The 24,173-nt window shown below is 42.4% G+C and overlaps 2 protein-coding genes and 1 long non-coding RNA gene across 4 annotated transcripts; 1 reads left to right on the plus strand and 2 right to left on the minus strand.

The window, feature by feature from the left end:
* Positions 1 to 2,162: 2,162 nt before the first annotated feature.
* wnt2ba (wingless-type MMTV integration site family, member 2Ba) lies at positions 2,163 to 10,770 on the minus strand. Its single transcript, XM_037251055.1, has 5 exons — positions 10,310 to 10,770; positions 8,108 to 8,328; positions 7,066 to 7,343; positions 6,241 to 6,499; positions 2,163 to 4,178 (listed from the first exon to the last, which is right to left on the minus strand). The coding sequence occupies exons 1-5, from the start codon at positions 10,432 to 10,434 to the stop codon at positions 3,964 to 3,966; spliced, it is 1,098 nt and encodes a 365-aa protein (XP_037106950.1). The 5' UTR covers positions 10,435 to 10,770; the 3' UTR covers positions 2,163 to 3,963.
* Positions 8,323 to 16,781, plus strand: LOC119122634. Its single transcript, XR_005097923.1, has 5 exons — positions 8,323 to 9,652; positions 14,645 to 14,736; positions 14,906 to 15,154; positions 15,212 to 16,197; positions 16,274 to 16,781. It is a non-coding gene; the product is annotated as an uncharacterized LOC119122634 (long non-coding RNA).
* On the minus strand, positions 11,589 to 22,890 carry LOC119122632 (CTTNBP2 N-terminal-like protein). Of its 2 annotated transcripts, XM_037251054.1 has the most exons (8): positions 22,767 to 22,888; positions 20,547 to 20,686; positions 19,639 to 19,743; positions 14,912 to 15,139; positions 14,612 to 14,719; positions 14,342 to 14,530; positions 14,095 to 14,265; positions 11,589 to 14,014 (listed from the first exon to the last, which is right to left on the minus strand). In XM_037251054.1, the coding sequence occupies exons 3-8, from the start codon at positions 19,729 to 19,731 to the stop codon at positions 13,199 to 13,201; spliced, it is 1,605 nt and encodes a 534-aa protein (XP_037106949.1). In that variant the 5' UTR covers positions 19,732 to 19,743; positions 20,547 to 20,686; positions 22,767 to 22,888; the 3' UTR covers positions 11,589 to 13,198. The 2 variants fall into 2 exon arrangements, with proteins under 2 accessions (XP_037106949.1, XP_037106948.1); XM_037251053.1 differs by lacking the exon at positions 20,547 to 20,686 and having other exon boundaries at positions 22,767 to 22,890.
* Between the last annotated feature and the right edge of the window lie 1,283 nt (positions 22,891 to 24,173).

Raw genomic sequence — 24,173 nt, forward strand, 5'->3', positions numbered from 1 at the left:
ACTCAATTGATGAAAACTCCATAATTTACCAGTAAACGGCACGATTTTCCTAAAAGCCATATTGTTTGCCTAATATCTAACAAATTAAAAACAAAAAATACCAACATACTTGCTATTTTATACTTTTTACTTTATCCTATTTTTCTGAACATAATCAAATATACCGTTTTTTTTCATGTATAATGCGCCCCCATGTATAATACGCACCCTAAAAATGGCATGTTGATGCTGGAAAAAAGCCTGTACCCATGTATAATACGCACCCAAATTTTGACTCCTACTTAAGTCCGTAAACGTAAAATTATTTCAGAAAAAAGATCATCTTTGGGAACAACCGGATGTTATTCTGCCGGTCAGTATCACTGCGCATGCGCTAGCAAACTCAATAGCGAAGAAATGTTTCGGATTTGTGTAGGGTACATTGTGACAGCAAACGAGCAGGTGATCGAGCAAGCGTCGGATACGAGAGCATTGTGTTCGTATGGAGCGTGTTTGAAGTGAACAGCAGAGAAGAAAGCGCATCTGTAATGGCGGCCTCCGTATGATATCCGGATTAAAAAATAAATAAAAAAAATAAAAAAAATTGTACCCTTGTATAATGCGCACCCCAGATTTTAGGACAATAAATTAGTTAAATTTTGCGCATTATACATGGAAAAAAACGGTAGTTATGCTATTAAATGGAAATGATTGACTTTGCCATAAAAGCTGCATGCTTTGCAGTCCAATGTTCTCTCTAACATGCATTTCTGTCCAGGCTGCTCAGTACATTATGATTAAGTCAGCAACACCAAAGTGTTTGTCGCACATCCTCAAAGATATTGGGTGAGTACATGTTTTATCTAATGTATCATTTTCAACTGGGGTTGACCTGTTTTTAGAACCATGTTTAAATCCCGTTGACTTTGTCACGCTGTTACTATGCGGTGACTGTCGACTGTTTGGCTGGAAAGTCACCTGACACTGAACCCGCTGAAGTTATTTAGCGCGGCCCGACCTACTGTAGGTGCTCGCATTGTCTCCATCCCATTCATGGCATGTAGTAGCCGAGTGGGAGGAGAGTGGGTCGACGCTCTCGTAGGAGTGACACCGGATGGATCAACAAGGTTTAATATAGACGCAGGAAGGTCTGCATTGGCGAGGTGAACATACCTCCCCGACCAAAAGGCTATGATCCAGTGTCACGCCATCAAAATATAAAACATCATCATCAGCGTTATTATGAATGCACTGTGGCAGCTTTGCGGTGCAATCAAAGCCTTCCTGGGGGGAAATGTGCCGCGAAATCGGTGAAAGACAATCGTCGGTTGCGATGTCACGCAAGGGTGTGTGTGCAGGTGTTTTCATTTCTTAAAGTAGACTCAGGTCACAGCCAGTCATGGCTCACCGTTTTTTTTAAGCTGTGCCGTGATTGGTTGTGACCTGAGACTCGGTAACTGTGATGTCATTTTCAGCCGACAGTTTAAGTTACAAAATGGCCGCCCATTGAAATGGATAAAAACGGATGAATTTTGTTACTTACCTCATGTTCAACAGATGCAATATTTATCAGAACACTGTATTTCAACTACTCGGGGCACATACAACATATTTTAAAGAAAAACATTTTTGGTTGACTTCCCCTTTAAAAAAAAAGTAGCATTTCATACAATAAACACGACCCACGCTGTCATCATTTACATTATTTTTGTTTTGGCCTCTTTTGTAAAAAAAAAAAAAAAGAAACCACATACTTTCCGTTGGCTCTTATTCCTCAGAAAAAATGTCGATGCTTCACATTTAGCCACTTTTTGTCACATCCATTTAGTAACCCCTCTTAAAGCCCCTTGAGAGATTCTCTGTTGGGTTTAGAATGACTTCAGGCTGCATTAACCAGATGTTGAGAAGTCCCAATTTGAGGCTCCGTCTTGGCTCATTTTCATTTCTTGTACACTATTTAGAGTTGGAGGAATGCTCGCTTAGTTGCACTGTCCAGGAAAAAAAAAAAATCTGACTATGTTTTCCATATTTTGACCCAAAACACTTGATTTTTCTTAATGAAAGTAATTTACAACAAAATATGTAAGCTTAGGCCATCAAAATTACATGTTCCTACCATTAAAAACTATATTACATACTAGATACCTTTATATATTCAGGTAGAAAATACTTTCATCAACAAATACAATCTTGCAATGAAATTTACATGATTTATCACAAACAATGCAAGATTGTAAACAAAAAACTCCATTATTCCAAAGCATATTTATAAGCATATGTATATGTGTGAAATCTTGAAATAGGAAAGATTTTCTAGCTTGTCAGAAACTATTTCAGATGTCTTTTTCTTTGCCAGATGAGCGGTCACATTTAACCAAAGTAATTCAACAGGAATGCGGGTCTGTAAAGCATTCCGGCAAATAGTGACTCATAATAGTCTTTTTTTTTATGTATTTTTGGTCAGCACATCTCTTTTTTTTTCAGTGCATTAACAAAAAGACCAAATTTCTTTTCATTTTTGTTGCCTTATAAAACCTTGATACATTCAAACTCTAGAGAGAGTTGCTGTACTTTGAGCGGTCTATTGATTTTGCGTGATATAAGATTGTGGATGAGGTGAAATGATCAAATGTACATTCATTTAATTGTCCAGGTTGACACTGGACTGTACAGTTTTGCTCCAGAATGCTTTGGTATCTTGAGATTTCATTGTACTCTGCACAGATTTTAGGCAGCCTATGCCAGATGTGGCAACTCGGATCCAGAACGAAAGCAAATAGCCAAAGAAGCTCCAGTTTTTGGCTCATTATTATCTGAATGGCATACTCACAACTCTGTGGTTTGTCAGATTTAAGTTTTGTCCATTTCAAGCTATTTCCGTGATGGTTGTGGGTTTCTTTCACACCGGTATACCAACCATTCTGTCCCCACTACTTACAAAAGCCATTGATTTTTCTCACTGCAACGCAGAAATTGCGAGGCCAACACATAGCCTGCCAAGGTTTTGCAGTTTTTCTTAACCGAAATACCCTGAATATTTGGAAATTTACTTTGTGACCACAACGAAAACATCCAAGCATGGAGCGAGAGCAAAAAAAAAAAAAAAAATGAGGCTTGAGGTTGTGCGTGTGCAAATGAAAACAAGCAAAGATGGAAACAAAGACAAGGGACCAGAGGTAGAAACGAACAAGGTTTTCAATGAGGCGGCAGAAGTGAATGTGCAAAAACAACAAGTGTCCAACATCAACACAAGACGGTGCTTTTTTTCGCTCTCTCCCCTGGGGATTTTCGCCAAGAAGTCCTCACTTGTTGGAGATACAATTGCAGCCATTTCCAGAAGCTCTCTATTGCTTATTAAATGGAAAGTCTGTTGATGTTTACCTAGAATAAGATGGATTTGCTAAACATTAGGGCTATTATCACTCAGCTCGATGTTTGCAATTGTTTTTTAGAGAACAACTATTCGCTGACAAACACATTTTTGTGACTGATCAGCAGCGGGGTGGAAGATTCCAGTAGATTTCCTACAGGCAAGGGAGGCTCCTTGCAGGGTTGACACGAGAAGAGAACGTTACAGATCGTTATTGGCGGTGGTGGAATTTACCATCTGATCAGCTGCTAACTGCTAGCTACTCAACGTAAGATGCTAGTTTCAGATATACTGTGCGCTACCATTCAAATGTTTAGGTACACTTAGAACGAAAGTTTATCATGTTAACGACTGTATTTCTGATTATCTTCATTGAAAAAAAAAAATCTTAATCTGGGGGTTGACTGCACTGTCTGCTTGAGTATGTATAATACAATTTTCAGCAAATATTTCAAAATTGCCACAAATGATCAAAGACGTTGAAGCTGCTCACAATCCACTACTGGACATATTTTCCAGTTTTAGCATCAGTCATTAAAGATCCTTGGCCAAATGTTTCTTGTGAAAAATCCCGCAATAAACACCACGGCGGGATGACCTTAGGTGAGGTCAAGTCAATCGGGTTGCTTGTGGGGCTTGCAGGTGTGAACGTCCACCGTGTCCTCGCAGTCGTTGCACTGGACTGTGCAGCACCATTGGAACTTGCACTCGCACTGGGTGAGGCGTTTGACGCGCATGGTGTCGTAGCCTCGGCCGCAGCACATCACCTCGCAGCCGTCGGTTCCCCGCGATGACTTGTTGCAAACGCGACCCGCCGTGCCCAGGGAGCCTACCGAGCCAAAATATGTCGGTTAATATCATGGGGTCACATCCACTCACATCTCCAGCTTGAGGTTTTAAAATAACTACCGGTGAGTGTTTCTTATCGGCACTCTGCCACTCACTATTCACTGGCGGAATTGTCAAACCAAGAATCTTATTTATACTGGAATATACGTGAGAACAAAAACTTGCAGTCAACAGCGAAATGTTTGTAGCAGTCACGGTTTCCCTTAGACCACAGGTGTCAAACTCAAGGCCCGGGGGCCAGATACGGCCCGGCACATCATTTTATGTGGCCCGCGAAGACAAATTGTGCATCAAATTTGTGTGTCATTACTAGAATTGCAAATTGTCTTCACTTTTAATATTATTAGTTTTTTTAAATATTTGACCAGTTTTTACTCGTCTGATTTGAGAACGAGTTATTCGTCAGTTTGTTTTGTAGCTTTTACTGTATATAATATGAGGTGCTCATACATTTATTTGGGTTGACAGTCATAATGGCCCTCCGAAAGAAGCTATGACTACAATGCGGCCCGCGAAAAAAATGAGTTTGACACCCCTGCCTTAGACCTTAATTGAATTTACTCGCTATGTCATCCAAGGACTCTGCACTCTTAACAGTCAAGTAGTTTGTGGAACTACTTACTGTCAAATTATTTACACTGTAAGATATTTCACACCAGATAGCCCAAGAAATACTCGGCGCTTGTTTCTAGATGGAACTCGAGCAGTCGTTCTTTCTCCACTTCTTCATTGTTTAGTCAAATTGTCCACAGTGTCAATGTTGGAAGATATGTGACACCAGATTGTTCAGATAGTTGAGGTCAGTCAGAGTCTGTTTCCAGTTGACGCTGTAGTGGTCATCATTCTTAAATTTCTTCAAATGTTGAATAGAATGATCTGAAAATGTCACACTAAGATTTATATCTATTATTTTGTGAAAGACAGGCCAGAAGGGGAGTTAAGTTGTTTTCATGGGTTCGTCAGCCATTTTTGGAGTCTGTCCTCTTACAGCCACAATTGTAAACTAATCTTTTGCAGACTGTCAGGCAATGATCTCACAATGTCAAACCAAGACGCTCAAAACCTTGTAAGAGATCTCAATGTCTGAAGTCAGTTATCAACTTTCCCACTGAGGTTACATTCCCAGACAGGTCAATTGAATACTCTCTGACCCCAACCCAAACTGTGCTCAGGTGTGAAGATCAGATGCCACCAATAATGAGCGAGCATCCCTGATGTAAAGAGAAGGGATAAGAGAAGATGTTTCCCTCAGGCTGAGAAGGGATCCCTGCCTTAAAGTGACCAAAGGAAGGATTTGAAAATTAAGCCTGCATGTATCCTCGGGCAGTGAATTCCTACACAATAGAGATTAGTGGTGAGGAGGCATCATAAGCTCCTTTTAAGATCACTTTTTAACAACCTGTCCTTTGAGTCATTACATCAGGTATCAGCCCAAAGCCAAGGAGGAGTGAAGGTATTAGTTTAAAAGTGCACCGCGTCATCAAGCAAAGAACTGGTGAGCGCCTTCACGCTCTGTTGAAGAGACTGCATGTGAGCAGGGAGACGGATCCTTAACAAGGCAAAGCAAACGGCAGGAATTAAAGCGGATGGGAAAGGGCATACCGATGGACTTTAAGCTGTGATGGAATGCGAACCTTCACTTGACGCCTTGGGTTTTCATTTTGTTTTCCAAGGTAATGTGGCATCAGGCGAGTGCCTGTTTAAACCGCAAAAAGTAGATCCAGATATCAATCTTAAAGCCTAAATGCCAATTGTAGCGACGTATTCCTGAAAACTACCCTGGTCAATAATGACAAACTTAATGGACACCTCCTGAGGTACTTCTACGAAAACCAGCTCGACTATTGGTTATTCTGCTCAAGGAGCAACACTTTTCCCATACTAAACAAATTTGCACATTTGTTCACACAGATTCCCTATGGCATTTTCACCTCCAATCTCAAGTCGCTATTCTTCTTTAGGAACAAATCCCACACCTCAAATAATACTATCCATGTTTTCCTGATGTGCCAGTTGAAGTGTATGCCGAATGTTTGTGATACCTGCCGCTCGGTCCATGAGGCAGTAGTCCGGCGAGTTCTCCACATACACCAACTCATTCTTGGCACTCCCTTTGAAGTCAGTTTCCATGAAGCCTGTGCCATCCTGGTTCATTGTCACCTCCACGGCCGTGTCGTATTTCTTGCGGAGGTAGTCGCCCGTCCGCCTGAAATCGGACATAGCCAGCCAGCAGGTCCTCAGGGAGCAGGAGCCACTGACACCGTGACATTTGCACTGCAGCTTCATGAAGCGCTTGACGGCCTGCAGCAGAGGTCAGAGTTGACGGGGCGTTAAGCTTGCCATGTTGGCCCGCGGCCAAGGTGTGAATGACCCTAAGAGGTAGGTCACTTCTTCTTATAGAGATCCTCTTTCGAGAGGAAACAATGGGCTATGAGACATATACACGAGAGCGTGAGGGTAAAAGTCTATGCAAGTACGAGACCAACAAGTTGAACAAAGGCTCCAGCTACTGCCAGTTATGTTTGTTCGACCTTAATACATGAAGCCATCTGGCATCGTCATGCAAGGGTAGAAAGCTCTTGAACGAGGTCTCTTTTTTCAGAGCTTCCTACAAATGTGTCATCTCCACCCCAGATTTGGATGACAGCTATCGGGAGATTGTGAGTACACAAACATAACAGCAGTTTTATCAAAACTAGTCAACAACTCAAACGCAACTTTTTATCAAGGGTCGACACCTAATGTCATTGGCATAGACCATGCAGATTGGGTCTTCCAAAGTGCGCAGTCCTAGAAAACAGCTATTGGCAGACCCTAAAGGATGCTAATGTTAGCTAATAACAACTCAGAACCTTACAACAACTCACCATTCTTCCGCAGCGATTGTTATGCAGAGTCATGAGTGCCCTGGCATCCTTCACCATCCTCTCTGGGGCGTCCACAAAGGCCTTGGCGAATTTGATGCCATAGTTGATGTTGTCACTGCATCCCCCCCAGTCAAAGTTGCCCCGGTGGTCGCTACCTTGACCGCGCTTGTGCCCGTCGCAGTTGCAGTTCTTGACGTCGCCCTGACTGCATGCACGGGTGATGGCGTAGACCACCCCTGCCGACGAGATGGCGTACACGAAAGCTGCTTCTCTGCTGCCTGTCCAGAAGAGGAACAAGTGGGACTTAATGCCGTAAATTTACCTGTGAGTACCTTTTTGTATTGTTTGGTTGGTTTAGTGTTGTGACATAGTACAGATTGTAGTTTGGTCTGGACAAAATAGTTGTCAGAGTGGTTGGAATTGTCCGATTTTGGTTGGTTCTTTAGTACAATCCATAGCTCCTTACAGCAGCATATGTCCAGTACACGGAGAAATCAGTCCATGTATGGTGGATTGTAGCGGCATGTCAACCGTGACATCACAGCATGGCCGACTCTCCTTTCACCTTTTTCTTTGTGTGCACATGTGGATGCTTTCTCAGTCACTGGACTTTGTTTTCATTTGAGAAGATTTGGGGGTTTATTCGGGTCCCCCACTACACACACCTCCACCTCCTGTCCTCATTCCAGCTCACGCAACCAAGCAGAACACAAGCGATATGTCAGGCCGTCAAGCTTTGTCCGGATGCCAGAAACATCTCCCCAAATATTTACATCTCCTATTACGGTTTATACATTACCAGTGTGGATCTCTCAATTGTTTTTTTCCAAGAAAAAAATACATGTTCCCGCTTTCCCTTATCCCCACGAGGAGGAGAAAAAAAAACACCTCTTTGTGTTTATACAGCGGAATTATTCATGAGACATCCATTCATTATGTGCTTATCTGATCGTAACGGAGACATTTACAAGGGTGATCAACTGGAGTGTCTCACACACATTGGAAAAAAGCCACATTCCCCATCCCAGTTGCGCCGACTCACTTCGCAGCATCACCCTGCCAAACACGGTGTGATCGTGCTCCATTGTGCTACAGTTCCAGCGCTGGTGGCGGAACTGGTGCTGGCATTCCTTGATCCACTCCTTGGCACCTTCGCCGATGGACTGCATCAGGTCCGGGTGGCGCTGGCACAGCTGCCGTTGCTTGTTGACCAGGCCCGAGATGTTGCCGCAAATCACCCGAGCACCCAGCGTGCCGATGTACCTGCGTGACAGCGAGCGGTGGTCATTATGTGTCATTGCAGAAAGTGTTGAAATGTTTACAGTTGAAAAGCAAATAGGAATCTGTATTTTTTCTTCTTCAATTGATTGAATATTATCACGTTTAGTAACGATCAGAGGCCTGTCGGCAAGACTTATGAATCACAAATCAATCGCCATTGGAGTGTAGGGGAGGCAAATGGCCATCTGCCTCAAGTTGGATGATGTCGCTTGAAAGTGGCTCTGGATCTTCACCCACCCAAATCAAAAATGGAAAACCTCTTGGAGACTGGTATTACGTAAATGAGTTGCATGACAGCAGGATGGGAGTTCAAAACAGCTCACACATAGCCTACATGGTCTCCCCTTGAATGCTAGTGCTAAAACTTTTTTTTTTTTTCATTGAAATGAACACGTCTTCAGTATTTTCCTATTGTTGACTTTTAAACCGGACTCTGGTGCTTGTGTTTCCTGGCCCTGAAACGGCCCTTGGTGGATGCCACATTCAAGAGAGCTTATGAAATTCTCCTGTTCAGTGAGCAAGTACCTCTATTGCTTCCTTCTCCACTCACTCGACTGCAATGTTTGAAAGGGGCCAATCCCATACCGCTGTACGGCACAAGTAACCATCGAAAACTCAAGACGACATCCTCACAAGAGTCCCTTGAATCGCTGCGCGTCACCCAGTTTCCACTCCCGTTATGGCTGTGGCTCCTCGGAGCATAACCGTGTGGCCCCATGTTAAAAGTTGAGCAGGGCCGCTACTTATGTTTATTGTCTTGTTCACAGCAGCTGAGCCAAAAGACACTTGAGAACGCACACTTGGACAGAGAGAGGCGCCTGTCTTATGGTGGTGGCAATTGACGGAATGGATGGCGTGTTTACAAGTGCCTGACTACCATCCAAGTGTGAAATTAAACAACCAAGTAAATTGTTTGTAAGCTGCCTATACAGTATATGAAAATACACTTTGGCCTCATTGTGATGTAACATTGGGGCGAGTTTACATAGTAACCACACTGTGTTGCATTGCCCATGACTTGTTCAGCTCAGATCCAGAGCCACTTTCAAGTGACTCGACAATGTCCCACCATTTCCAACCTCCCCCCTCCACACACACACATACACACTTTGATGCTCACTGAGCTGTGTTTGTGTTTTTTTTTTTTTGTCTTCCTTGCAGGCCATTTAACAACTGATCAAGGCTCATTTGTTCACGCACCAGCACCCACACCTGACGCTAAAGATGGATGGGACAGGATAGGGGAGATGATGTACATCCTCCACCACACCATTCATCTGCATCAAGGCATGGGCCAAAATATTTGGTACACCTGAACACACTCTTACTGAGATTTATGAATGTGTTTGTTGTTGTGCGTGTTTGAGGGCCCTCTCGTGGAACTCAGTGAGTAAACCAAAATATAAGGAACAGCCCTTAATTTCATTTTCATTAAAAGTATTCATTTGTTTGTTTGAAAATTTTATCATATATTCATAATATAAATTCTGATTAATGTATATTAGTTTAATAATATTATTTCGGTTTATCAGTTTTTTTTAATCATTGCTATTTTTTTTCAGAAAATCCTTATATTTACTGGTTTAAGTATTTCATTTGTATTATTTATTTATATTTTATATTATATAACCCCTGTCTATTTTACCCCATTTGTTTTATATGTTGAGTAATTTATCATACGTTTATAATATTATAGCTATATTGTAATATTTATTTTTAAATGTTTTTTCAGTGGTATGTTAATTTCTAGTGTGCCTTTAACATACTATAAATCATTATTATTTAATTTAATGCACTTTCCAAGTGCATATTCCTGAAATTGTCTTCTCAGCATGCAAATAGGATGACGGAATATTCCTACACAATTGTAGATCCATGTAATCACACATGCAATCGGAAAGTGTTAAATAAATATAAAAATATATTCTGTAGCTAGTTCAACTCTATTTCAATGGTCCCTCACCACCAGGAGGAATCCACTCTTGGCGTGCAGACGAGCAGCAGCCAAATGAGCATGTACACTTTGGCTTTGGAGTTTCCACGCAGCGTCCTCCTGCCCATCGTGGAGTCCGGAGATAGTAGTCTCATGTTTGGTCGCGGCTCGGTGCTAATCCGGCGTCCATCGTTAATGACGCCCCCCAAAAAAATCAAATCAAAAGACTTTTAAATACTGTGATGAAGCTCCATTAGCGGGTCCCAGTGTTCCGTGCGTAGGTAAGGTGCCGCGTAATTCACGTCAGGATCAAATTGCAATTAAAGCGCGATTCACTCATCAAAATTATTGCGCACGTTGAATAGAATCGGGAAAAAAAACTAATGATATATACTGTATGTACATCCGTAGTTCGCGACAGAAGATGCGCAAATACTCTGCACACACGCGCACACGCGCAGCTCTTGCGCGTCAAACGTTTGTGATGAGGTTGACACACCCACCTTCTCCGCCCCCCCCCTCCGCGACCAGCCCACATAAGAACCGAGCCCACCACCCACCACGTCCCTTTTTCTTATAGTTTCAAAGATACCACTACCAATAAGAAATAATCAAGTATTTATCAAAAAGAATACATATATTTTTTAAATTAGAGAACACACAAAAACAAAATTAATGAGAAAACAATTTGGAGATATGACAATCATAAGAAGCCAAAAGCTTTGTTTTGTTGTGGTTTTTAAAATGACTCAAATAAATTTGAAACCGGAAATTCAAATAAATTATGGATATTGTTTCGAAATAACAAGACCATAATAGAAAATTTCTATATTGTTTTCCATAGTAATCTAACTGGAATCATCAAAATAGGAACTAAGCATTACCAAATTAAAAGCGAATATTCAATGGAATAATACTTCATAAATGTTATAAAATAAACAAATATGACTACAAAAGTGATTGCCTAATAAGACAATTTTTTTGTCATCGTGTGGGTGATGTCCTGTGATGTGACATCGTGACGTCATCATTTGTTCATCCTAACCGCCAGCTGCGCTCTTCCAGGGGCTCCCAGAGGCAGGCAGGGGGTCCAAGAGCTCCTATTCTGGGCTGCTCTCATGGCCCTGAGCTAAATTTGGAGGGCGGAGGGAGACCCGTCGGATGTTGGGAATGTCAGACGGGTGGGGCGGAGAGGGAGGACAGTAATGACAAGACTTCCTTGAACTCGCCGCTGTGCCATCATTTATCTTCATTGTAGCGCAGCTATTGTGCAAAGTCATAAAGCAAAATGGTGACAGTGGTGATCTTCTTCTCGGGACTTTATTTATAACAGTACTTCTCATCAGTTCTTCTCCAGTCAACACGCCCCTGCCCAAATGCCACTGTTTTGTGATATTAAAAGAAATTGCCACAAAAAAAGTATTTTGCATACTTTGCAAAAGTGCACACACCCTCATAACTCAGAATGTGCCTGTGTTCAGAATTGACCATTGCCATTCAAACGAAGGTAGTGCACACCTGCCACAATTTGAAGTGCTGCTGATTAACTGTAAACAAAATTCAGAAATTCTAGTAGGCTTTCCTTGCCAGCCTTGATTATCTGTCAACCAGTCCGTCTGCGTTTTGGCTCCTATTGACCTATGACCTTTATTAGGACAAGTAAAATTGACAGAAGTATCTGAGTATTGTTGAGACTGCTTGAAAAATGTTTGTGACTAAATCCAATACTGCTCCCTACAGGACATTTGTTAGAGGTGCAGCTAAAATGTATTCGAGCTCCTGACGCTACTAGATATTTCCTTTTAACAATATTTATATTTTTATACGTGGAAATACATTCATGAAAAATACTGAACAGGTCTTTTTTTAATACATAAATAATACAAAATTGGGCGGAAAGTCTTTTTTGGTGTACTCTGAAAATAATTTCACTTAAAGACTAGTTTCAGGTGACAGCACTTAATATATTCCATTGCAGCGGCTTACAGTTTTCTTAAACATTTTACATGCTGACCACAGTTGAATAACAAACACGTCGTTGGGTTACATTTATTAACCCTTCTAGTGTATATAGAAGAGGAATGTGATACAATGAGTGCACAAAAATACCAACTTGGCTGTAATATTAATAATCTCTTAAAAATACATAGAACTGTACTGTTTGTGACTGTGTATAATAATATGTATGATCTTCATCATAACTATATATACATTTAAGTCATATAAAACTATATTTCTATCATATACTGTGGTAGATAAGGAACCTTTTACAGGAAAAAAATAAACTGTACAGTTTTATAAAAATAAAAGAATTAAAGACTGCATATTAAGAATAAGAGTACATATATGTACATTGTTACTGATATCAATAGAACATACAATATAGAAAATATTCATGGCTCACTAATTAAACTTAAATTTGTCTGTTGAGAGCCTATCCTCAATTGTTTTCCAAAAACTGACCTATTTGCATTTTTTTTTTTTTCTCCTTTAAAGGTTTACGAAACCCTGCACTAAACAGAAAGTAGCATGCTAATTGGTCCCTGTGAGGCATGTGGAAGTGATACATCTAGACTGTGAAAGGAGTTCTTTATGTCAGGGATTTTAACCTGCGTTGTTAGTGAAACTTGCAGACAGTTCTCTTTGTGCTCAGGCTAAAGCAATATGAAAGTATTGCTTTTGGAGCAAAGGACTAGGTTGAAGTGAGTTACGGAGCTTCATGTAGCTGTTTGCTAACCCTGTTTTGTGGCATCTATAGGTAATTCTTAACCATTTGGGGGAGGAAGCATCAATTCATGGCTAGCACCGTAATCCTGCAAATAGTGACGGATTATTGTTTTTCTCTATCAACAACCATGCATATTTCTAGACTGACATAATAAATACAAAAATCATACGGTCATATAACAGTGTTTGATGTTAATTAGATGAAAGAACCACGTCCAGTTCTTTGACGCCGTCTTGGGCGGAAGTGATTCCGCAGCTTCCCGAATGGGGGGCGTCGTTAAAATGGCCGCCCGACCTCGGGACGGCAGCCGGTGAAGTCGGAGCTTGAGCCAGGCCAGGTTTCTTGGGCGGGATAGGTGGAGGGTTTCCCCTGTCTGCCCTGGGGATTGTGGGCGAGCGGACACCCTGAGGTGGGGCCGCTGCCCGTCCCGCGGTGGGGGACAGGGGGGCCGCCAAGCAGCGGTAGTCGGTTCCGAAGGGGGAGTGGTTGACTGTGGAGAGTTTGGGTGCCTGCTGCGTGGTGGTGAAGCGGGAAAGGACTTGGGTGACGGTGCTACGGGCCATCTGCTTGCTGGACTCTGCTGGAGAAGGTGTGGGGGAGGTGCTGGTGGTTGGCTGGGTGGGCTCAGGGTCATTGGGCGCCGTTTGGAACTTGTGGCGGGCGGCGTGGAAGCGCTGGTTGATTCCGGCCTGGTAGGAAGACTTGCAACCCGTCGGCATGCTGGGATGTTTGGATAGGACGGGCGAAGCGCACGGGGAGGAACTCTGCTGAATTGGAGGATTCCCATTTGAGGGTCCGCCACTAGAAAGCTCGTCGGCCTCCGTCGCATAATGGTGCCCGTTGACTTTTGGCTCCCCGGCTCCCTGGTGACCTTCGTCCTCGTTGTGTTCCAGTTTGGCTTCTGTGGTCTTCTTTTTTAAAGGAACCTTTGTGGCCCACTGCACCCCTTCTTCTTGAACGTCTGCCACCACATTGATGTCACTCAGCTTCCTCTGAAGCTCCTCCACCTTCCAAACAAACAACAATGATGATCAATAGGGCTCCACCTTTTGGGACAATAATAATATGATTTGTGCTGCTGCACCACCTGCTGCTGCAATCTGGCGCAGTGTGCCTCCTCCTTCTTGAGTCGCGAGCGTAGCTGCTCTCGCTCCGTGTCGAACTCGGCCAGCTGCTCCTCCACCCTGGCTTCCATCCTCAGCGCTCGCCTCCTCTCCTCCTCCAGTTCCTCCTTCAGCGCCTGGAAGGCCTCCCGCTCCTGAGCAACACCCATAAAGTGAAGCAATATTCCAAAACTATATTTTAGAATTGAACTTTATAACAGAGAGATCCACCTTGTCCAGCTTGCGGCCGGCCTCGGCGAGGCGGTGGCCCTCCTCCAGGGCTCTGGCGCTGGCCCACTTGCACTCTTTGGCCAGGGCGCAGGAGAGCTGCTTGTGCTGCGCTCGCTCTTCCTCCAGCTGATCCGTGACACGCCGCTGTTCTTTTTCCAAGCGCCGAACCTGGCCACGTTCAAATTCCAGCTACAGAAAGACAAGAGTCATCCACATGATCCAACTTGTTGATGGTGACATACGATGGTAAATGAACTTTTGCTGAGTCACCTGCTGTTGTAAACGTTCCCGCTCCTTCTCCAGGATGTAGGTGACGTCATCGCCCTCGGCCGTGTCCTCGGCGTGTTTCCTCTTCTCCTCCTCCAGATCCATGATCACCTAAATACAAGACAGAGGTGAACATGGCATTCTGGTCAATATTGCAGAATATCAATTGAGCAGCAAAGTTCACCCTGTTTTTATCCACCTCAACGAACGTCATTATCAATGGACAGCAAGTGTAAGAAAAAAAAACTTTTTGTCCTCATCATTGCCTGTGCTTTACTGTACTGTCCACCCAAACAGACCCACCATTCTGTGCCTGCTTTCCGCTGCCGCTAACTGGGCCAGCATCTTCTCCTGCATCCTCCTGCAGTGGCTAACTACCAGCTTGAGCACCACCAGCGGGTTGGAAGTGGCCGCGTGTTCCTTGCCCCGGTGATCTCCCACCACCTCGCCGTCTCTCTGTAGCGCAAGGAAGGGGTCGCTGAGGTCGTAGCGGCCGTAGCGCTCCTGGACGAAGAACTCTTTGCGCTGAGCCTGATGATGACACAGGTACTTCATTGTTACACTTCACAAAAGAGCAGCGGTGACACGAGGATGAAACAACAGATGGCCAGGGCCTGTTTCTGGGCCGAGAGCCAGGCGAGATGTCTCGAAGCAGGTGACGCAGCGCCAAGATGGTTCACGGCGTGAAAAGGTCTCAACAAAAGAGGATCAAGAGATTACAGTGAACGCCATCCTCTTTGGAAGAGTGACGACGGAGTGGACAGCGTTGTACAAGACGGTGGGTGGCACGTCTGAGGTTAGCTCGGCACAGCGATTGTTTCTTATCAGAAATGAAACTAGAGGAACAGACCATAAGCACGCCACATATTTTTAATTCGACATTTGCTAATTTTGTTAATATAACTGAAAACCTTTTCCTATTTTGTGTAATTTCGCAACAGAAAATTGCCAGTGACTGAAAAATGCGGCGGAGACGATGAAGATGTCGGGGCTGGACATGAAGCTTCCCGTGAAGAGTCTCCCCTCTCACACGCCTTCCATGTTTTCTACAGATTCATCAAAGTTAAGGCTACGTGCATCACTTTTTTTCTCTTTCAATTAGTCATGGAGGTCACTTTAAAAAAAAGTAGATGACAAATTGTGTTTTTTTCTGTAAAAGCAGCCCACATCCCGTCAGTGTGCTTATGTGTCATTTTAGTAAAGATCTTAGGTCAGACTTTCCATTCTGGGTGTTTGTGTTGCACAAGGACACCCTTAATCATGAACGGTGTTCATCACTACGGCTCGAATGAAAAAAAAAAAAGAATCAATGCTTAGTCTGCACCTATTTCCATTAGTCTGCTCTGTAAAGCAAGGGACTGGCGGAATACCCCAAAAAAAAGCATTTGAAAAATAAAATCATTTGAAATTACGACGAGGACAAACCGATGTTAAACATGACATAGAAAATTATTAATTAGACTGCGCACTTGTAAATTTCTGAGCACTTGTGTTTTCTATCTGAGGTTTTGTGTGTCTGCTCTTAGAATCATCCAAGGAATGAACTGCAAAGCCAAACATCAGTGCTGTAATTCACGACTGGATCACTGGTAGCAATAGCCGCCATGTGAAATTTCATATGCGTGTTTGGGATTTTGCACAAATGAGTCCAATATTCCCTTTCAGTGGCTACTGCAGATCTGTGGGCCAAAGACGAGAGTTGCCAGGAGAAGTAAAAAAAAAACACAAAAAAAACAACAACTTCCCTTTCAAAGTCGAGCAGCTGCAGAAGTGACTCATGAAAGGGGGAAAGAAAATGCAGCAATAGTTTTACAATTCCATACATGTGCAAAGAGAGGTGAATTATTTTTTTCTATGAATTTCAGTAATTTGACTGCATCCTAGTTACCAATAATTTTTCTTCTTCAAAGCTAAAAGAAGCTTTTGTCATTGTGGTGATTTGTGGATTTTCCATTTCTCACATGAGAACGACACGGGCTATTACCAGAAGTAGTTTTTTTTTTTTTTACTGCGTGGGATGGTCTAAAAGAATTTGGGCTGATGTTGTTCTCCTGATAATCATCTTGTTAGCACAAAGAACACCAAGCATTCCTTAATGGTATTTAAAAAAAAAAAAAAAAAGGGCAGGAAGTTTGTTCTCTTCCTTTTTTTTAATCTTCACATCCAGGGAAAATATCAATTAGAGAGAGAACAAGGTCAAACATAATATTAAAATCAATACCGGTTCTAAGCAAAAACAAATGTTTGACACTTACTTTGAGCAACTGCATAAACTAATCTTGTCAGAGTCATTTCAATGCAACAAATGAAAGAAATTAAACATTATATAAATTGTAGTGGATGACTTATCAGGTGACTACACCATGGAGAGAAAATGTGAAATCCACTTTTTTATTTTATAAAGTGTGCTTGATAAATGAAATTCAAAAGAAAAACAGCACACACAGCAGCAAGCCAATTAGGCCAAGTGCATTATAAAAATTCAATACAAAAACAGCTAAATAAAATATAATGTTGACTCATGACAGCAATTCAAAATTCAGGGATCTGTTGCCGTGTACTTTGAGTTTTTGTTTTGTGTTTTTTTAAGATCCAGTAAAAAACACGGAATGTACAACCAACCTTAATACTACCGTAATTTTCGGACTATAAGTCGCTCCGGAGTACAAGTCGCATCAGCCATAAAATACCCAAAAGAGTGAAAAGAAACATATATAAGTCGCTCCGGAGTATAAGTCGCATTTTGGGGGGCAATTTATTCGACAAAATCCAACACCAAGAACAGTCATGAACGAGCAACAACAGGCTAAACGATAGGGATGCTAACGTGACTAAACACAAACGAAGAGCTGAGAACGGCCCTGACGTAACATTCAGAGTTATTTAAAAAAAACTATTACATAAATAACACGTTTATAAAACCATCTGTGTCACTCCAATTCCTCAAATCGATCGTCCTTTGTCAACAATGGGTGCGCGCCGCTGACGGCGCTTGCACTTCAAAATATTCCACAGGCCCATATAACAATGTATAAATTAGAAATCAAAAAACTATTATATAAGCAATAATATTATCAAACCATCTGTGCACTCTAAATCATTAAATCCATCGATCAAATTCCTCGTCCTTTGTCAACAATGCCTCGTCGTTATTCCACAGATCTAGTATATAACTATATTGCAGCGTTAACAAAGGAAAGACGTGGGTTTGGTAAACGGCTCTTTATTTAACAAAACAAACTTCCAGGCGTGTGGCGGCGTGGACTTCCAGCCACGGAGGTGGAAGAGAGATCCATAGAATAGGACCGGGCGTGCGTAAAAGCCATGACCGAGCCCCATCCACCGTCACCGGACAGCCACCCGGCCGAGCGCCGGCCCTCGACTTCCATCCACGGAGGTGAAAGAGAGCTCAGTAGAGTAGGACTGGGCGTGGGTAAAAGCCATAATAGTTTTTCAAACCTTCTGTGTCACTCCAAATCCTTAAATCCTTCAAACTCTTCGTCCGCCGTGTCACTTAGAAACAAAGCCGCTAATGATGCCGGTAGTACGTGGGGCCCTTCGTCATCTTCGGCATCCCGTGATCAATCTTTGTCCTTTTTGTAAACAACCGCCGCGCCGCGTCGCGCTGCTGACGACACTTGAAATTCAAATTACAGTAATCCCTTGCTACATCGCGGTTCGTTTATCGCGGTTTCACTTTTTTTTTTTTTGGAAAATATTTGAAAAAAACCCACATATAAGTCGCTCCTTATTATAAGTCGCCCCCCCACCCAAACTATGAAAAAAAATGCGACTTATAGTCCGAAAATTACGGTATATTATAGTTCCAGCTTGAAAATATCAATGTGCCGAAAACGAGCTATATAACATAGCAGCTAAATAAACATTTTTTCAAATCTTTAAAAAAAAAAAAAAGGCTTATGACTTTGGGAGAGGTTGAAATGTGGTCCCAGTAGAGCTCCAAGTCCACGCTCGTGACACGCCGCAGTCTAAGTGGTGACCACTTCGCCTCAAGAGAGCCTTTCTCAGGAGTCATTGGACCCTCCACAGTGGCTCATTGATGCCAAACCGGCTCTGAATGGGTTAACAGTTTGGCTGATGTTTATTGCTCGCTCGGAGTCATCGGACACCCGGCGTGCTGGATCTCTTCTTGCCTTAGATGGCCACGTCCCGGGAGGTAGGCAGGAATGCGGTCTGGAGGTCTAGACATAACACTCCAAACACTTTTCGCAGAGCACGGGGGGATTAGAATAAACGTTTCCGCAGAGGTGTGGGCACTATTTGGTGGAATTTCCATTGCTCTCTCTTTCTCTTGCTAGTTCCTTTTTATTAGGTAAGAAAATCTCTTAAGTAGACAAGCGTGTGAGCCTACAGCAGAGCAAAGGACTGTGGGAAATAAGCAGGGAATCCTTTAATTGAAAGGCAGCATTAATCCCGCTCAAAGTAAGACACAGCCAGGTCGGGGCGAGCCGCTACGCGTCAGACACGACGGAGGCTTTGTTGCACTCGGCCGAGCCACGTTTCCCCATTAAAGCTCATAAGAAGGCTGATTTAAGCAGTTATGAGGCAGAATCTCCAAGGATGCACACACTCAAACATAGGCGGCTTTAATCGGACAATCTTCTCGTTGCAACGTATCAGGAACAACAGGAAGTGGAGGCAGTTTTTACAGCTACTTAGCCTAATTGTCTTGGCTGGAACTGAGCATAAACCGGATGCGAGTGTTGAAACGTATTTAAACGGGAATTCGGAGTCTTTCAAATGGGCCTAGTAAAATTGTTCAAGTAAAACTATCAGGTCGCTGCGGTCCATTGAAAAGCACCCATCTCCAAATTGTGATTTTGTTCGTTTTTTTTGTTTGTTTGTTCTTTTGCCCAAACCCACCACTGATTGCATTAAAATAAATAAATATGAATAAATAAATATGAATGTATATATTTAAATAAATATAAATAAATAAATAAATATAAATAAACAAACACATTTGGGAGATACAATACTTTTCACAGGCGAAAAAGTAGCTTAAGTACCTTAAGAGCGTCAATGACCATGTCTCGTGCTTCCAGTTCTCCCTCCAGGATGCTAAAGAGCATTAGCAGCTCCGGCTTGGTCAAACTGTCCATGTTCAGCTTGGACTGTTAGGAAGACAAATAACATCACAACATCTTTTAAATATTGCAGGTCTGCACAGAGCGTTTCGTCAATGCGGGACAAACATAATGAAATACGCATCTAACCGAAAAATTGTATTTGCGCAAATAAAATGCCTCCCAATTAATAAACAATGTACCACTAACTGCAGCTGAGTGGAAAGGAGTAACAACAAAGACACACAGCTGTAGTATATTTAGTTATATAATCCTCATTTATTTGCGTAGATAAAAGGGGCTCCCGCTAACATCGTTCCTCCAACAGACATTTGGTCGTCTCTGCAGTCAAATAAATAAACACCCGCAACCATAAGATGGTTTCTGTGCTCCCGTCAAATAGACGCCAAGGCGCAATCACTTTCCAGACGTTGTGTAAGAAAATACGGTTAACCCTTCTAATAGATGCAGTGCGCTGATTAATTGCCAGAAGTGTCACCAAACTTAAATAAATACACACCGCCCTGCAAATAAATGCTTCCTCCTACCCTTGTGGGAAAATGATGTAACAGGTGTGGGTGTAATTACCTTGGAATATGCCATTCCCACCAAACATTACATATTATATGAACAATGTTTTATAGCGGGACTCCCAACTTGCCCCAAACAGACGCCTGGCACAATTTGCCATAGTGTAAATAAACGCCCCTCAACCACTGCATGAGAAAAGACTGTAAATCACATCATTTTGGTTTCTTCGTCCCATTCAGAGCGGTTACAGTAACAATTTTGCGTGTGTGTGTGAAAATGCCGTGTGGTCTCTTTGTAGCGTGGCCGCGCTGTAATCTCACAGCTGTGTTGCTTCTGCAGACCAAACTTCCCGCCAGGTTCCAAGGCTGTCAAGCATGTGCGGGCTGACATTTTTTTTTCTCCCCCATTGAGCCACGTCTTCTCCGACGACAACGACCTGAGCGCTGACCGTGTCTGCCACCTGTAACGCAAGTGGCTCAGGTTCAAGAATATTATCGAATGGCACTGGAGATGGATCTACGTGGATGACAAGCATGGATTGGGGCCGAGGCCTTTCTCCGCAACTTTCCACATCATGAAGTCATCAGGAGAAGGTGGGCGGTTGCATAATGAGAGACAGCAGCGGCAGCCGGCCTCACTTCATATGAAAGCTGCAAGATTTCCCAGGCATATTTTGTAATGACATAGTATGAAGAGCTTTGCTGAGAGCGAACGTTCATGTCCCTACGAGAAGCACAAAGTGGTCCAGCAATCTCCAAAATTGAACAATGTGGTCTTTTTATGATGTGATGCCATAACAAATGGCCGCTAATCGTAGCAGAAAATAGTTTGGGAATATCATAAAATTTCTGAACTGTAAACAAATGCCAATTAACAGTATAATTAAAAATTTTCAGAATTTTCAAATATATTTCAATGTTTTTCTTCCTCCCCAATTTTTGGGAAATGTATTTTTACGGAATTCAGTGACATTTATTTTTTTTTTTTTTCATTATTCAATTTCCATTCCCAAATTTCAGAAACATTTAAGAAGGTCATTCTGGGTGAGGTGTCCCGGCTGGCCCACTCTGAGCAATCCATGACTGATCTGCTCCAAATTACAAGACAGCAAAGCATGGAGATGATTAGCCAGCTGTTAGTTTAAGATCAGATGACTGCATATAGTTGCTTGAGTGACACTCCGTCTATGAGTTGTCTTTTACGCTGTAAAATTTGATCCCACTCACCAAAAGAAGGCCCGCAGTGTTCTTGCCATCACTCAGCCTCAACCGCAGGGCGAAATGCTAATTAAATGCCGTTTTGCATGACGGCCCTTGGGTTTACTTTTTACAAGCCCCATTTGCTTATTTCACAGGCCTCCCTGATCACAAAAACAATCTTGTGATTTTTCTTTTGAACACATCCACACAAATATTGCTGCGTGTTTCTTGCCTTCACTTCCGCCCGTCAGCTCCCGCCAAGTTAATCTTTTAATCGGGGGTTTGTCTGAGGCCAGGTGACTGACACACACAGCAGCGTTGTCTATAAATGATCACACTGTAAGGCAGCACAAGAAAAAGAACTGGAGCCTATCCAGAAGCGGGGGCCACCCTGGACTGGTCGCCAGTCAATCTTAGATTGACATTGTGGCATTTTAGAGTTTTTGATGAACTTCACATGCATAGTTTGGGGAAGTGGAAGTAGAGTACCTAGAGGAAATGCTGAATGCTGAAACTCCGACCATTCAAACCAGGAATCTCTCAACTGCCACCATTCTGCCCTCTGCATTTGGCACATTCGGGAAAAGTTACATAATCAGGTCCTAATCAACTCTCAGTGAGTTTTATGATGATGTTATGATTACCTCAGCCAAGGCAGTCATATTCTATTGTTTTCGTTTTGTGCTCCAAAGAAATCTAACTATTTTAACCACTTTGAAGTATTTTTGGAAGTTGGTATTTTGAAGCGGATGCAATAAATAAGGAATAATTAGTCTTGGTAGAAGCCTGGATGACGTTTTACTTTTGTAACTTCTTAATAATAATAACTTTTGTAATAACTTAATAACGAGAAATGACATTTTGTCACACATTTGATTCCAGAGGCATAACCTCATGTTTGATATGCACAAGCGTGTAAATTTGTGTTGTCATCATCATAATCATTATTTGTTATTGTTGTTGTTGCTGTTCTTCAACAACAAACCTGTTTTTGTGCAGCAGGCATAAGCAGATGTCTCCCAGCTCCATTGGAATTAGACAATATAATTGACTTATACTCTCTCAAGACTACTTGTTGACGTCCAGATGGAGACAACTGGGACGTCCGCGGTGGGTCAATTAGACAAGCAGTCAAATTCAAACTTTTTCTTGCCTTTGTTGATATCAGCTTTCTTTTCTGCAGAAATGTCCAGAAAAGACAGACAAACGGTTTCGGCCTGCCTCGCTGTCTAACTTAACAAACTTGCCTCATTCTTTTTACCAAACAAAACGATCAAGCGAACGTGCAATAAGAAAACACTCGCGTTTATCATCTGCAGCGACATTTCAACATCGATTTACCTTCATGTGGTCCTTAGAGTTCCGTTAAAAAGTCCGACATGAACTTTTCGCCTCCTTTTCACCTTGATTTGAGTCGTCTTGAATCCGAAGCAAGCGGATCCCGGAGTTGGATGGAAGTGTCGTTTAACTGACAGCTGTCCTAGCCAATAGGCGAAAGCGAGCACTGAGCAGTAACCAATGAGCGATGATTCAAAGGAAAATGGGCGGGACAATAACGTCCTGCCCCCTTGGATTTGGTTCGAGTTCTTTGTTAGGCATTCCTGAGCTCCTCGGAGAAAAAAAGAAAAGAACCTCGATCTAGATATACATTATTTGGACGACTATTTGAAAATTTCACGTGCATATTCAAATGCTTGAGCACATAGAAGGTCCATACGAACCAAAAGCCTGGACTTTAAATGGAACCAATTGTATTACTCTATGGAAAACCCTGTGGCCACAACATTAGTTACACTCGTACTCATCAAATACAAAAACACGAACCATGCAAAATTGCAAATATATGAATGAAATATATTGAGAACAACACAGAAATTCTGCATGTGCATATACCCTGCTTCTGTACAGCCAAAACTCAGCTGGGATAGTCTCCAGTTCGCCCAAACCCTCATGAGGACCACAAATGGATAGATTACGCAATGTTTAAAGAACTGCATGGCACACAAAACTTTATACTCCAATGTCAGTCAGTTGTCACGCCTGAATGTGAAATTATTCCAGAATAGTCTATTAAAAAATCACTGTTGGCTGCCTTCATGTGACAAAACAGTCGTCTGAAGACGTCTGCGCTTGTTGGAGGAAATAAAATGGGTAAATAATAAATATGTATGTGCTCTCACCAGGGAAATTATAGAGTTGCAGAGGTTTGAGCGCTTGGTTTTGACATCTGTTATGTTGGTGCTATTAAGCAGCTGGGCCACTCATGCAATGCGACATCATTTGTTCGGCTTGGCCTTGAACAGCATAAGAGTTGAGAGTTGCCAGTAGAGGGCACTACTTGCGCGTTCTCAATTAGACTCTAATTGATCTACACTATAGTGGCTCGCCAGGATGGAAATTTTACATTACGTTCATGAAAACGGACCTGCTTAAAAACATATTCACTGCATTGAAAAGATTGTAAACACACAAAAATTGCAATCCAATGACAGGCCATTCAGCACGATCGGTTTGAAGCTTGCCTCTGCATAAAAATCCCAGCTGCAGTTTTGCATAGTAAATAATTTACCAGAAAAAAGGTTTTAAACTGTTAAATGCAGTTGAGGTTTATTGTTAGAATTAACATAAAACGAAATAAACAACATATTTTGTGTGTAAAACAACCAATTTCTTAACAGCCCTCCACTTTACTGCTAAACGTAATTGAAAATACCACCGACTTACTAATGCTAACGGTTAGCTTCCAAT

This window comes from Syngnathus acus, chromosome 5, assembly GCF_901709675.1.
Source record: "Syngnathus acus chromosome 5, fSynAcu1.2, whole genome shotgun sequence".
NCBI classification, from domain to species: domain Eukaryota; kingdom Metazoa; phylum Chordata; class Actinopteri; order Syngnathiformes; family Syngnathidae; genus Syngnathus; species Syngnathus acus.

Excerpts from the sequence above, each read along its gene's own strand:
- LOC119122632 (XM_037251053.1), bottom strand. Across the intron at positions 14,531-14,611 it reads GGGAACGTTTACAACAGCAG|CTGGAATTTGAACGTGGCCA; the intron begins GTGACTCAGCAA and ends GTCTTTCTGTAG. Across the intron at positions 14,015-14,094 it reads GCGCCAGATTGCAGCAGCAG|GTGGAGGAGCTTCAGAGGAA; the intron begins GTGGTGCAGCAG and ends TTTGTTTGGAAG.
- wnt2ba (XM_037251055.1), bottom strand. The coding sequence starts at position 10,434 with ATGAGACTACTATCTCCGGACTCCACGATGGGCAGGAGGACGCTGCGT. Across the intron at positions 8,329-10,309 it reads AGAGTGGATTCCTCCTGGTG|GTACATCGGCACGCTGGGTG; the intron begins GTGAGGGACCAT and ends GCTGTCACGCAG. Across the intron at positions 6,500-7,065 it reads ACAATCGCTGCGGAAGAATG|GCCGTCAAGCGCTTCATGAA; the intron begins GTGAGTTGTTGT and ends CCTCTGCTGCAG.